The 13,402-nt window shown below is 40.6% G+C and overlaps 1 protein-coding gene across 1 annotated transcript in view; it reads right to left on the bottom strand.

The window, feature by feature from the left end:
• HLTF (helicase like transcription factor) overlaps positions 1-11,433 on the bottom strand; it is a 35,710-nt gene extending 24,277 nt beyond the window's left edge. The window contains 8 exon segments of the mRNA XM_043995967.1: positions 59-148; positions 1,177-1,368; positions 1,566-1,640; positions 2,982-3,079; positions 3,583-3,716; positions 5,725-5,891; positions 7,154-7,361; positions 11,162-11,433. Coding sequence (XP_043851902.1) covers positions 59-148; positions 1,177-1,368; positions 1,566-1,640; positions 2,982-3,079; positions 3,583-3,716; positions 5,725-5,891; positions 7,154-7,361; positions 11,162-11,181 — 984 coding nt within the window. The 5' untranslated portion in view covers positions 11,182-11,433.
• Positions 11,434-13,402: the final 1,969 nt, after the last annotated feature.

Below are 13,402 nucleotides of genomic sequence, written 5' to 3'. Positions count from 1 at the left end.
TTGTGCAGACTGCTTTCCACCAACATCTCACAGAACAAAACACTTTCAAATACTCCACCTCCTTCAACTGATTAGTTTTTTCAACAGGAAGGGGCTTGCCATCATAGAAGTTGGTCAGGATCACTGCAATGGCTGCAAGAGTTTTGCCCTAAAAGGAAAAAAAGTCTTTATAAAATCATCTATCTAGCCAAATTTGGAATTCATTACTAGAAAATGCCTCACAAATGTTTTTCTGGGATGATCCACAGCCAAGGGACAAATATATTGGACCAAAGGTGCCTATGAAACACAATTTATGCATTTCATGGGTCCCTCTACAAACTCTAAATATATTTGTGACTCAATAATCTGACATTTGACAAAGTATGACTGGCATTAGAAAAATGACCCTCCTGTCACCTATAAAAGATATGGGGAAAACTGACTATTACATAATATCAAGCATTTCAGAAATGTACTATTTAATTCTTTATGTACCAAAATTTTATTGAAATAGTGCTAGTTTAAGTAGCAAAAAAATTAATATTCAACTCTTGAAACTCAGTTACCTTTGAAACAAGGTCTAATTAAGTTACTTGCTGTTATAAGCTCTTTTTCCTAGTGTTGAGAAGCTAGTTTCCACAATGTGTTATTAAATATTATGACATAAATAATATGATTTGAAATAAAAATATGAAGGATACAATTTTTTTGAACTTTAAAAAGCAAATCAAGGGAGAAGTATATTAAGTCCAGTGATTTTTTTATACTTCCCCCAACTGTTTTATAGATATAGAAACATAAACAAGAAGTAGAAAAACAGCACGGAGAAATGCAGATGTAAGTATCTAACACACACATAGTACCTACCACAGTGCTGAAGGATAGGGTATGAAGATAGGACTTTCTGTAAATTGAAAATTACTTTTCTTTCAAATGTTTCATCCATTCTAATTTTAAGGGAACTTACTGTTTAATTTGAAGCATTAAGATACAGATTTTACATGGTAGAAACCATAGCAAAGTTTTTTTCCCATACATTCAAAAATGTATCAAATCTGGATCAATATACCTATTTCCATTTAATGAGTATTTTTTAAAACCTATTAACAATACCACACTTTTATTCTCACACCCAAACCCTTCTCGCTTGTCCCCAAATATTACTACAAATTCTAGGGAGAAAAAAGCAATTACCAAACCCATATCATCAGCTAAAATTCCTCCAAGAACATTCTCTGGTGGCTCTTTTTCAGAAAAATTGGTAATTGTGTTATAGTAGGAGTTATTTCTTTGTTCCCAAAATGGAGGTAATTCTTTGCTGTTTTCACGTGAAACCATCCAAGCCAATGCTTGTTTCTGGTGTGGAAGTAATGATGTTTCAATAGCCTACAAGTAAAAGAAATCTCATAAGACACAGCATAAACCTTTTCTTTATTTTTCCACAGAAACCAGTTAAAAGGTTAATACAATGATCAGGCTTTTAGAAAAGCAGGTCAGAAATGTCCAAGATGGTACAGTACTATTTTATAGACATTTAAAACAGACTAAGTCGTTCTCAATAATAAGTACATCAAACTCAATACCTCAGCTGGTTCCATTTCACGAGTTTTATCATCTTCTTTTAAATCTTCAAACAATTTGTCAAATTCTGTTTTAAGCTACAATATATAAACAATCAGAGAAATGCACATTATTATGGGGAAATTCAAAGTCAAATAAGAATTAAACTTAAGAGGGTACCTTTAGCTTACTTGGCTCTATGAGAAAAATGTCTGTGCATTAAGGACCCACGATTTCATGGCTACTTAGCTTGGGAGATTCTACCAGGCATATTTTACCCTGGATAGAGGATTGACTGGGGCTCAGAGAGGTGAGTGACTTTCCCATGGTCACAGGGCTAGAAGAGCATCAGAGTCAAAATTTAAACTATCTTCCAAAGTCCAACTCGGGTATTCTATTTCACTTTATTACCCTTTCTCTATAAAAGACATAAATAACATAGCAATGCAATTTCCAAGTTATACATTCTCAAAACAAAGGCAATGTGGCAGAGAAGAAAACAGCACAGAACTGGAAGTCAAGAAATCTGACTTAAAATCCTGGTTCTTTCTTAGTAACTACAACCACAGGCAAATTACTTCATGCCACTGGGTCTCAGTTTCCTCCTTTGTTAAAATGAGATTAGATAATCTTTAAGAGTTCTTCCAGTTCCAAATTCAAAGCTCCCATTAGTAGCTACGTTGATATAACAAAATTCTGGAAAGGGAGTAAACTCAACCTTTCACATATTTTAAGTGTATTAGGGTTCTATTTAAGCAGTTGCGTTGCTGACCAGGGTTGAGCCATCCCGATTGTCTTTGAAGGCAAAAGTACATAGGCCATCTTGGCTTTCTCTACCCTCCCTTTCACTTTTCCCAACCTTCTGCTCAGGGAACTCTAATCAAATTAATACTACCACTGTTTCTAGAAAGGATATCATCAATCAGCTCCCATATGGCTCCACTCAATAACCCTATGATTACCCAGTTCAAAACATTCTTTGCTGGATACCACTCTCCTATAAGTCTCCTATTAAAATTTAGGTTGCTTGAGGGTAGGCACCATTTCACTTTTGCACTTAGAACACTGCTTGGCATATGCTCAACATTTAATAAAAAGTTTTTGATTCATTCACTAGATGGGATGGGGCACATAGTCAGGAGAAAAGGGCACACCAACACAAAAGACTTTGCACATGACAGAGTGTTTACGACAGATAACAAAATAAGGCTCTTATTCACAGTAGTTTCATGCTTATGCTCTAAGCTTAAGTGGTACATTCATAGGGACTAAAATTTTAAAAAGTTATATTCTAGTCCGGTAACACAAAAAGCAGAAAGTAATGGTGTAAAATGGTTAAGAGGTGGGCACTGGTAAACATGGCAAGGCCAACCAAAGCTAATTATGAGAGAAAGGACACTACTTTAAGGCAAAACAACCCAAAAGATAAAGAAGCAAACCTGTTCAGTTGTCATTTGTACAGCTGCATGAATAGGTACACTATAACTTGGTCCAGCTCTTTCAGAACTCCAACCACTATCAAAATTAAATCCTGAACCTGTGTCCCACAAAACAAACCAAGTTAGCAAATGCAATGATAATAACTTTACATATACAAATAAAAACAATTTAAAACATACATGTCTCACTAAAAATCTCCTGGCCAAGAGAAAAAGTTTAATCCTAACCATCAAAGACTATTTTACATTACTCAAAGCAAACCACCGAGCAAATAAAAAGCCCTCCTCCAACAACTCCTTGAAAGCCAACACTTAATATTTTTGATTCATAAAAGCACATATTTAAATCCCAGTAACCGCTACAAAGAGACAACAGAACAAAAAGTTCAGATTTTGAAACTTTAACAGATAGATACTAAGCCCTTATTGAACTCAAAGAGCAAGGAAATAGGGAGACAAAACAAAATTACTCCACCCAAAACAGGCATGTAAAATGTAATGTAAAAATGTAATTTTTACATTTTTAGAATCAATTTGACAAATTCAACCTGAACAGAAAACAAAGTTAATAATATATCAAAATATGAAGTCTTGAACTTACTTTTTGGTGGAGGCCCCAATTTAAATCCATGCTTCTTCAACTGATCTAAAACTGCTTTCCTATTTTCTTCTTTTCCCCAAAAACTCATCTGAACAGGCATAGTAAAAGCATTGCTTGCTCCATAATGGACCACCCTACAAAGATTTGGGAAAAAATGAGGGACATGGGAAATTCTTTCATTTTCATTAGCTTTTTTCTGCATAAGTATTAAAACTACTAAGTATCTTCATTAAATTAGGCCTTTCAATTATATAGAGAAAGAGAATGACGAACTACTATAATGAAAATTCCTTCTCTGCCTCAACGTTCATTCCTACTAAGACTGAGAGAACTAAGAAGGGAAGATACAAAGTGGGAGTTGAAAAACAAAGGGAAAAAATAAATAGAAAATAAGAGAACAGGTTAGTTAAGAAACAATGTTAGAAGAGATAAGACAGTGCAATAGGAGAATTTCTATTAACAGTATATTTTTGGAATGTAAGGTAACTTTAGATTGAACTGTAATTATAAAATTATAATATAAATGGACAGAAGGGTAAAAAAGAGAGTTAAAAACCTACCCTGCTAGAAGAATTTTAAACAGTTTGGAACATGAGAGATTAGAGAGGATTTGAACAAAAAAGAAGGTATATAACTGATTGAAGCTGATCCTGCACAATTGCCAGAATTAAGTATTGATAGAATTAAGGATTCTTCACACTAGCAACACAAAATCCTTCCCATTTCTCCCTATACTTCCTTCAGCTATACAGAGACTATGACAAGCAAGACAAGGAATAAGGATAAGACTCATAATTAAACAGGTTTTATTTCTTTGGCAGAAATGCCTAAGAATCCAAGGTATTACTACACATTACCCTGTTTCTGAGGAACTTAAAAACAGAGCAAGTTTCTGAAAAATAATGTCTTCATAATATTTATTACTTCCATCTTATGAAGGAGAAATTTAATACATAAAAAGAGTCAGCAGCTTATTTACAGAATCAAATGAATTTATATAGTGCTTTGCAAACTTAAGTCATGATATAAATCTGTTACTACTGACAGCATTATTACTATTACAGTGTCAAAGCAAGGTATAACATCAAGCTTTTAAAACCACCAAGCATGCTACTTGAAAGAACTTAAAAATAAAATCTATTTGTAACTTACATATCCAAAGCTGGATTATATAGTGCCATTTCATCCTCTAGTTGTTCTATATACATAGATACATTGATATACTTTTTGGATTTACTTCAGAGCAACCAGCAGAGCACCAGACTCATTAGAGGGTGCTCAGCTGCTGCTTTTGCATCTATTGTTTTCAACAGCAGCTTTTAAAAGGCACTGAAATTTTAAGTTGTTTCAAAACCAGAAAAAAGCAGTCCAAAGAAACACTACTTTGTTGTTCTGGTTACAAGATCAGAATCATCACTGAACATTTATTATTAAGCCCTTATTACATACATACAGACATCTACCACACTAAGTAAAACAGTTAAGTAGTGGTCTCTGCTTTCACGCTCACAAATAAAGGGCAGGCCAAAATAAATAAAAAATACAAGATAGGCTATGGTGTCAAATAAATGATAGACAGCAAATGCTTCCTATGAACACTGCACAAAGTAAGTGAATTTTTTATAACCAAGAAAACCTTACTTATATACTATCTGCATGTAGATGCTGTTTCCAAAGGTTAAACTTCCATATAAATGTCACTATTAATATGGTTATTAGATGGAGAGACTGAAGTTTAATACTTTAACTGAACTGTTCCTATTTCTTTTGCCTGCCATCAATTAACAATTATTCTTAACTTGCACTGCCTCTTCCCACATACTACCCCAAACATCTAAAAAAAAGTCATCTAATGCCCCGTCACCTACCAAAACACACAGAATTTTAAGAAAATAAAAAGGCATGGAGATGGTGTGTGAAGAACAGAAACAAATTCTCAGCTGTTTCATCTGTTCATGAGCATCCCACTTGCTGGAACTTCTGGAGACACTTTCACTGTTGATCTTCAACCACAACACTAGCTATGATAAAGGGTAGTTAGTACTTTATAGATTTAAGACGATTAATTAGCAAAGGAAAAACATTGACAACTTCAGAACTAGCCTAAAGGTATTTGTAAAATTCTTCAAACCAAATTCTTACCCTTCAACTTGGGCCAATTTGTTGTCCATGATGTAGGCCAAAGGAGCTGCAAGTTCTTTCTTTATATGACCCACCTGATTTCCATTGACATTATTTACTTTCACTGCATTTTTGTCATATGGATTATTAGGCTCTCTCTGGAGTGCCACCATTTCATTATTATTAACCTAATAAAAATATTAAACAGAAAAGTGACACACTTAGTTTATATAATACTTTAAACTGTACTGCTCAAAGCCGACAGTATAGCACCCAGAGTATTTTTTCAGACTATGGCTACCTATTGGTGCCTTCGCTCTCTCTCATACAATGAGGTATGCTCAATTTTCTGGTACTGCCTTTCCTTTCCATAGCTGAAAGGAGGGCTCATGACCATATAATTCATAAACCCCCCCAAATTTGCACATTACCAACACTCTTTCTTAATTTTATAGTTAACACTGTTTTGAAATTTCCAAAATATAGTCCTATATTTCTAAGATTATATTAGCCATTGCATACAACTTAAAATTCTGTCACAATAGCTATAGCTTTGGAAATTGTTTTAAATGCTAATTTCATCTTTATTAGTTCATCAGTACTGCTCCTGCTTTCATTCTTGCAAAGTTGGCCATCACAAATACAACAGGGGCAGTTAGGTGGTGCAGTGGATAGAGCACCGGCCCTGGATTCAGGAGGACCCGAGTTCAAATCCGACCTCAAACACTTGATACTTACTAGCTGTACTAGCTGTGTGACCCTGGGCAAGTCACTTAACCCCAACTGCCTCACCAAAAAACCCCCCAAAAACCCAAGTACATACAATATTTCAGTTTAAAAATAAAAACAATCCGCTTTGATGGCAGCTTATAAATGCCAGTGAGGTTATATATGATTGAGTAAAAGCAAGAGCTTAAAGAAACACATCACATAAAGACCAAAAGTAAAGATTCAGAAAAAATGCATAGCCAAAGAGGCACAGAAAGATAGTAAAAAGAACACTAGGGGGCAGCTAGGTGGCGCAGTGGATAGAGCACCGGCTCTGGATTCAGGAGTACCTGAGTTCAAATCTGGCCTCAGACACTTAACACTTACAAGCTGTATGACCCTGGGCAAGTCACTTAACCCCAATTGCCTCACTCAAAAAAAAAAAAAAGAACACTAAAGCAAAGCTAGAAAGACATTTAAATGGGGACAAAAAAGGGAAAGATACAATACAAAAATATGTATGATAGGTCTTTTCAGATACTATTGACTCCCTTTATTTAGCATGTAATAATTTTTTTTTAATTTCTTCCTTATTACCAAACTATTACCTTGTAATTAATCCAAGGTAAGCCCTAGCATGGAAAACTGCATTTGCTAAACATATTCCCTTTGAAAATACCTCTTCAACTGCAGGATTAATACCAGGACTATTAAACCAAATGAACCACCATATTCCACTTACCACTCCTGTGTAATATCGTAATCCAACCACATGACCTCTCAAAGTTCCAAATAAAACTGAATCTAGATCTTCATCACCAGCTACAAAGTCATCTGGAGGGATAATGTCTTCAGGATCGAAAGGAGAAAATAAATTGGGATACGCGCAGTGTGAAAAACTTCCATGGACTCCATATTGGAAAGACTGCAAATATTTCCAAAGAGGATCTCTATTGAAAACAAAGGGGGGAGGGGGGATTAAGTATTTTGGATGAAGTTGTCCTTTTTATTAACTATAAGCAAATTATTATCCAGTATCATAAAGACAATTTACATATAAGGAAGGTTGTAGGGCACTGGTTTGGGAGTCACTACTTTTCTTTGCTGTTGCCACTAACTAAATGATCTTAAGCAAGTCCCATTACCTATGTCTTCATCTATAAAATGAGGGGTGAGAAGTAGCATAGTAAAATTGGAAGGGGAAAAATAATGGAGCTTGACATCAAAGGACTTGGGATCAATAAGGTCCCTTCCTGCACTAAGATTTCTCCACCTTTTAAGTGACTAGCCCACGGTCCACTTAGGAGCTCTTTTTGCCACGGAGTCTAAACTACACTTTTAAGAACCACTGGATTAGAAAATACAGTATCTATATTACCTGGGACCAAGCAAAGCATTTCCAGATTTTATATATCCTACAATTTTAATGTAAAGTGTTCTAAATCCCTAAAGCAGGTTCCAAATGTTTTCTTTAGAACACACAAGTAAAACCCATTTTTAGTGAATACAACTTTAATATACTATTTTATAAAGAGCTCTCTCTATATCATTGTGAATGGATTTTTGAGAATTTTGCCCATTTGATTTTTTTTTTTAAGTGAGGCAAGTGGGGTTAAGTGACTTGCCCAGGGTCACACAGCTAGTAAGTGTTAAGTGTCTGAGGCCGGATTTGAACTCAGGTACTCCTGACTCCAGGGCCGGTGCTCTATCCACTTCGCCACCTAGCCGCCCCCCCATTTGATTTTAGTGAATCTTTTTAATATACTACCCTCTTCTGGCTCACATCAAGTATGTATACGCCAAATATCCCAGTCATCAATCCCTTCCTTAAAAGTCACCATCTCTACTTGGTCCAAAATAACTAGACCACTGGCTCCTCTCACAAAAAGTCCAATACCTCTTGACCTTTATCTTAGGATCTATCCATTGGTATAGTTCCTCTCCTTTCCCCATTCTTGAAATATGACCTGCTCAAATTCTTTCCCCATGATCATAGATTGCCTTTAATACATCTGTAACCCCAGCCATGAAATGTAAAGTCCTATAGAACAAATGACTTCATGTTTCTTTCCATGTGACTGACAACCTATTTACCAAAAAAATTATTTTAATTCAAAATATATGCTTTATATTGTAACTTGTATGTCAAAGTCTAATGAGGGAATAAAAAAATGTGCAGAAATAAGGCTATTAAGAAATAGCTTACCCTCTACTATACAAGAGTATGATCTAAGGGCAATGGCAATTTTAGAAATATCAAAATGATGTTCATATGGCACAGAATTTTATCAGATAGCCATTCTCTTCCCCAAAACTGATTTATAATTAATAATAATCATTCTTTAGTTTTATTGTATTTGCAGAGCATATGCTTGCTACCATGGTCTTCCCTCCAAAGGTATCAATCAGTAAACTTAAATATGTCAAAAAATAAAGATCATTAATGACTAAGGTCACCTTCTAAAACAGTTCTGGGTCTGTCAATTAAAAAAAAACACAACCTTTGTGCTAACTGTATTTCAATGCAATTATTTTCCTTTGTAATCCTATGTATTTAAAAATATTATTTTGAAAAGGGGTCAAAAGGCTTAAGAACACCTGCTCTTGATTTGTGCCAGGATTGTAGCAAATTCTTGACATGTATACATACACATACAGATACACACATACATATGTGCCAACTCCTCATACAATGCTGCTGTTGGATTTGGATTTTGAGGATAGTTTGTGGCCAATGATTCAAAAGTAACCAGTTCTATTAAATGACTCAGTAGAAGTAAAATCTTCCATAGACAATAATCATCACAGCTAACATTTATGTAGCACTTGCTTTGTGCCAGGCTAAATGCTTTACAATGATCTCATTTGGTCCTTACAACCACACTGGGAGGTAGGTACTTTTATTATTCCCATTTTACAGCTGAGGAAACTGAAGCAAACAAGAGACTGGGCCAGGGTGACACAGCTTGGTTATGTGTCTGAGACCAAATCTGAACTCAGATCTTCCCGACTCCAGGCCCTGAGTTCTATCCATTCTGCCACTTATGCCTCATAATACTATAGTACCATAATAATACGATTCCATTTAAAAACAGATTTCATAATATTTATCATGTATTCTCTCAATCAACATATAATGAAAATACAAGAATCATGGGGGGGGGGGGGGTTTACCATTTCTTGCATAAAACCACGTATCCAAATTATTCTTCCAGTACCAAGCTTTTTAAAACTTCAAGATGTGACGCTGTTTTTAAAATCTGCATTCTATCGATATACAATTTTCACGGACAAATTACATAAGCAGCAAAATATTGATTTTTTTTCTTTAGCTCTTTTCTCTACTCACCTCCCAGTGTTTTAACTGTCAGTCACCTCTCCCCAAGCTCCTGTTTGCCCCTCCTGCCAGTCTGGTAACCATCCTCTCCCAGACCCTCACAGCTCCGAATGCCTCGTTTTCCTCAAAGGCTAATGGTATCACTATTCTATCAGGCCACTGACTCACCTTTTGCCTCTTTCTCCTTTGCTCCCATTCACGCCTACCTAGTCAACAAGTTTTTAAGAGTAAATCAATAAAATGCAACCCTCTTTTCCGTTTCTACGGTGCATTCCGGGGTCAATACCTTTCACAATCGACCGCCTCCCCCTACAAATCAAGTTGAATCTTTCTAAAGCACAAGACTGTTCAATCCTTCCCTGCGCCGAGAATAATGGCGAGTTGGCAAAGGGACTCGTGTGTCTCATCCCCAAAACCGTCCACAGCTTCTTCCGATTCCTGAGTCTAGCATCCACATTCTTCCTGCCCTCTAGCCCTGCCCAGCGGGGCGCCCGCCTCCTCTCCCAAACTTCTCCCACTAGTCCCGTCCCAGGACACCCCCTACAGCTCCCTCAGAGCTCGCAAAGCCCGCCTCACTCAAGCGCCCCCTTCTACCTGCAGGCCCGGGACACCTGGCTCCGACCCCCCCCCCCCCCCCCCCCCCATTCGTTTTCTATGGGCTTCTCTCCGGCGCTCCGGGGTGACGGGCCAGCCGGCTACCGCCCAGGGACCCGTCGGGATACAGACACCCCGACACTGAGTGATTCTGGTGAGATTCCGTAGCCAGACCCCCACTGTACCCCGCCCGCCGGGCCCAGGAGCCGCCCCGACCCCGGGGGAGGCCCGGCGGGAAGCGCAGGTGAGCCGCGGCCCCAGTCCCCGCCCCCCGGACGCTCCCAGAGTCCGGGCACCCCGCCCCCCAGTCCCGCCCCGCCCCGCCGGGACGCCCCCAGCACCGCCCGCCGCGCCCCGGAGGGGCTCGGAGGAAGCAAGTTTTCCCGCGAGCGCATCGGGGGGACTCACACTTTAAAGAACACCTGGGGTGCGTCCGTCCTAAAGGGGAGGAGAAAAGAGAGTCCTCTGGTCAAGCCGGGAGCACGGGGAGGCTTCTTTGCAGTTGGGGTTTTGTTTGGGTTGTTGGTGGCTGTTTTTCTCCGTACCCCCTGGTGCGGATCCCTTTAAACGGGACGCCCCGAGCGAGGGAAGCCGTGGGCAGGTGAGGGGCAGCGAAGCCGGGGGCCCTGCCCTTTCCCCCTCCCCCGCGCCCCGGGCCAAGGTCTCGGACACGGGGACCCCCCGCTGAGGGTCGGGGGTGGGGAGACGCGCGCAGGACACCCCACCCCCCGGCACGCGCGCGGCGGGGGATTCCCCGGGGGGGGGGTGATTTGGTGATGGGGGCGCCAACCGTTACCCGCCTCCCCCCAGCCTCTTCACCTCCTGAACATCCAGGACATGGCGCTGGGCACGAAGGCGGGGTCCGGGACCCCGCCGCTCTCAGGCCCCCCGGGCCCGCCTCGCCGCCGCCGCCGCCGCTCGGGTCCGGGCCGCGCCGCTGAGGAAAAGCGGGGAGAAGGCAGCGAGCGCGCCCGCGAGAGGGACGTGAAGCAGAAGCTCGGGCCGCCTCTCCGCCCCGCTCCGCACCTCCCCTCACTCCGCCTCTGCCTCAGCTTCTGTCTCGGCGGCGGCGGCAGCGGGCGACGTCGCGTCCCCTCCTCCGCCCGTCGTCGTCGAGCGACGCCGCCGTCTCCCTTCCCGCAACAAACCCAGCCCCACGATCCGAGGAGACTGACAGAGACACGCCCCAATCGAGGGCAGGCTTCTTCCGGCCTCGCCCAATCAGCGTGCGGAAGAGGAAGGCGAAGACCGCCCCCGCGCTGCAATTCAAAGAGGTGAGTGGGCCGGGCCCCGCGCGGCTGGTTTCATCCGGGCTTTTCCCCGCCCCCTGGGTTGGCGCGCGGCGCTGTCCCTCCCGCCCCGGGGACTGGGGAGGGCGGACTCGAGGGCTGGTGGGGAGGGGTAAGGACTTGTGATTTCCAAGCTTGAACTAAAATTGCGTGGGCTTCCCGGCTCGGGGCACTCCTACCTGCACCTGGGCTCAAATGAGACCCTCCAGCCCCATGTGCTTCCTGCAAGTCAAGCGGCCGCGAAACCCTGGGGTCGCCTTGAGGGACTAATGCACCCCGAACGCTTCAGAGTTGCCCAGCCCCGGAGCCCCGGAACCCAATGTTTCCGGTGCTGTCCCCTAGGGAGTCCTCGAAACTAAGTCTCTTTTTGCCTATCTTTGAGATTCTTGATCAGAACTTGGATGCACGGGTTACTTGTTTTTTGACCTTGTGATTTGTTTCTAAATGATTTCTTTTTTAGAAAAACAAACTTAAAAAACCAATAAAGTTACAAAGAACGTACATTTGATGGAGGCATGACAATACCCACCCTTTAGGGAGGTTGTGTTAGGTGCGTCTCGTAGAATTACATTGTTCCTTCCCGTGTAGGAGTTCCTTCCTTTTGTTTCCCACGCCCTGGTGGCACTCAGTAGGTACAGAATTAATACCTGCTTGGGTGGAATGAATGGGATTGCAATTTTTAAAAGAGGGAACCTGGGGGGGCTTTGGGTAACAATCATCTCGGAATGTTTGCTCTCTTCGAACGTTGTTAGTTTCAGTTGTACTCAAGAGATCACATAGATTTTTTAAAATCTATTTGAAAACCTCTAGTTCATTCAGTTGTCAGAGTTGGGTGACAGAGGGCCTTTAATGATTTATTTTGAGCTAAGGTTCCCAGTGATGAGGACCATCAAAACAAAGGCTCGATGACCCCAGAGGGAATTTTGTTCACAGTCCAAAACGGACTCGATTGCCTTTGAAGTCGCTTCGTAGGCGAGATTCTGCGATGTATAGAAATGAACTCAATTACTCTAGGATCAAATGAACGGTTGGGATTATTTTAGATTTTGAGTGAGCGAAGCTGGGTTCAAAACCCAGTTTTATAATAAGGACTATGGGCATATGGCTTTTCCTATGATCCTAAGGCTCTCCAAGTCTTCTCCTCCCCCCCCCCCCCCCCCCCCCCCCGTCTGCTTATTAACAAGGGAATAGATGTAATTCACTGCTCATTTAAGGAAGAAATTTAAATTATGGAAGTCAGTTTTACCAAACTATTAATAAATTTGATGGGCACAGAAGTGGGTAAATAATACGGTTTTGAATGCAAAATTTGAATAACGTCATATTGAATTTATGGCCTGCTACATTACCTCAAATGATCCAGAATTTATCATTCCAATTTACCTAGCAAGAATTAATCATCAAGTTCATTCAGTAGGTAACACTCAAGCCAAGTTCACCTGTGTAGTATCCAGTAGGAAAAATCCCATTTTCTGCCCCTCCAACCAGTCATTATAAATGTTTCCCTCTGCTGATTTGATGTTATTCTTCTCAAAATTAATTTGTACAACTCATCCCTATATATGAGGGGATCAGGAAATGAGGGGCAGCTCCATTTTTCATCCATAGGTAATGAACACATACATATCCCCCATCCCTGTGACTGATGAGAATCCTCAAGTTCTCAACAGATATACACATATACATATGCACATCCATACACATACGTATATTTCATAACATTTTTCATATTCTCTAAATAGATTTATGATGTGTGGTATATAAGCATATA

Source organism: Dromiciops gliroides, chromosome 3 (genome assembly GCF_019393635.1).
Source record: "Dromiciops gliroides isolate mDroGli1 chromosome 3, mDroGli1.pri, whole genome shotgun sequence".
Classification (NCBI taxonomy): domain Eukaryota; kingdom Metazoa; phylum Chordata; class Mammalia; order Microbiotheria; family Microbiotheriidae; genus Dromiciops; species Dromiciops gliroides.
Note: the sequence above shows the minus strand (reverse complement) of the source record. Positions and strands in the feature narration are given on the sequence as shown.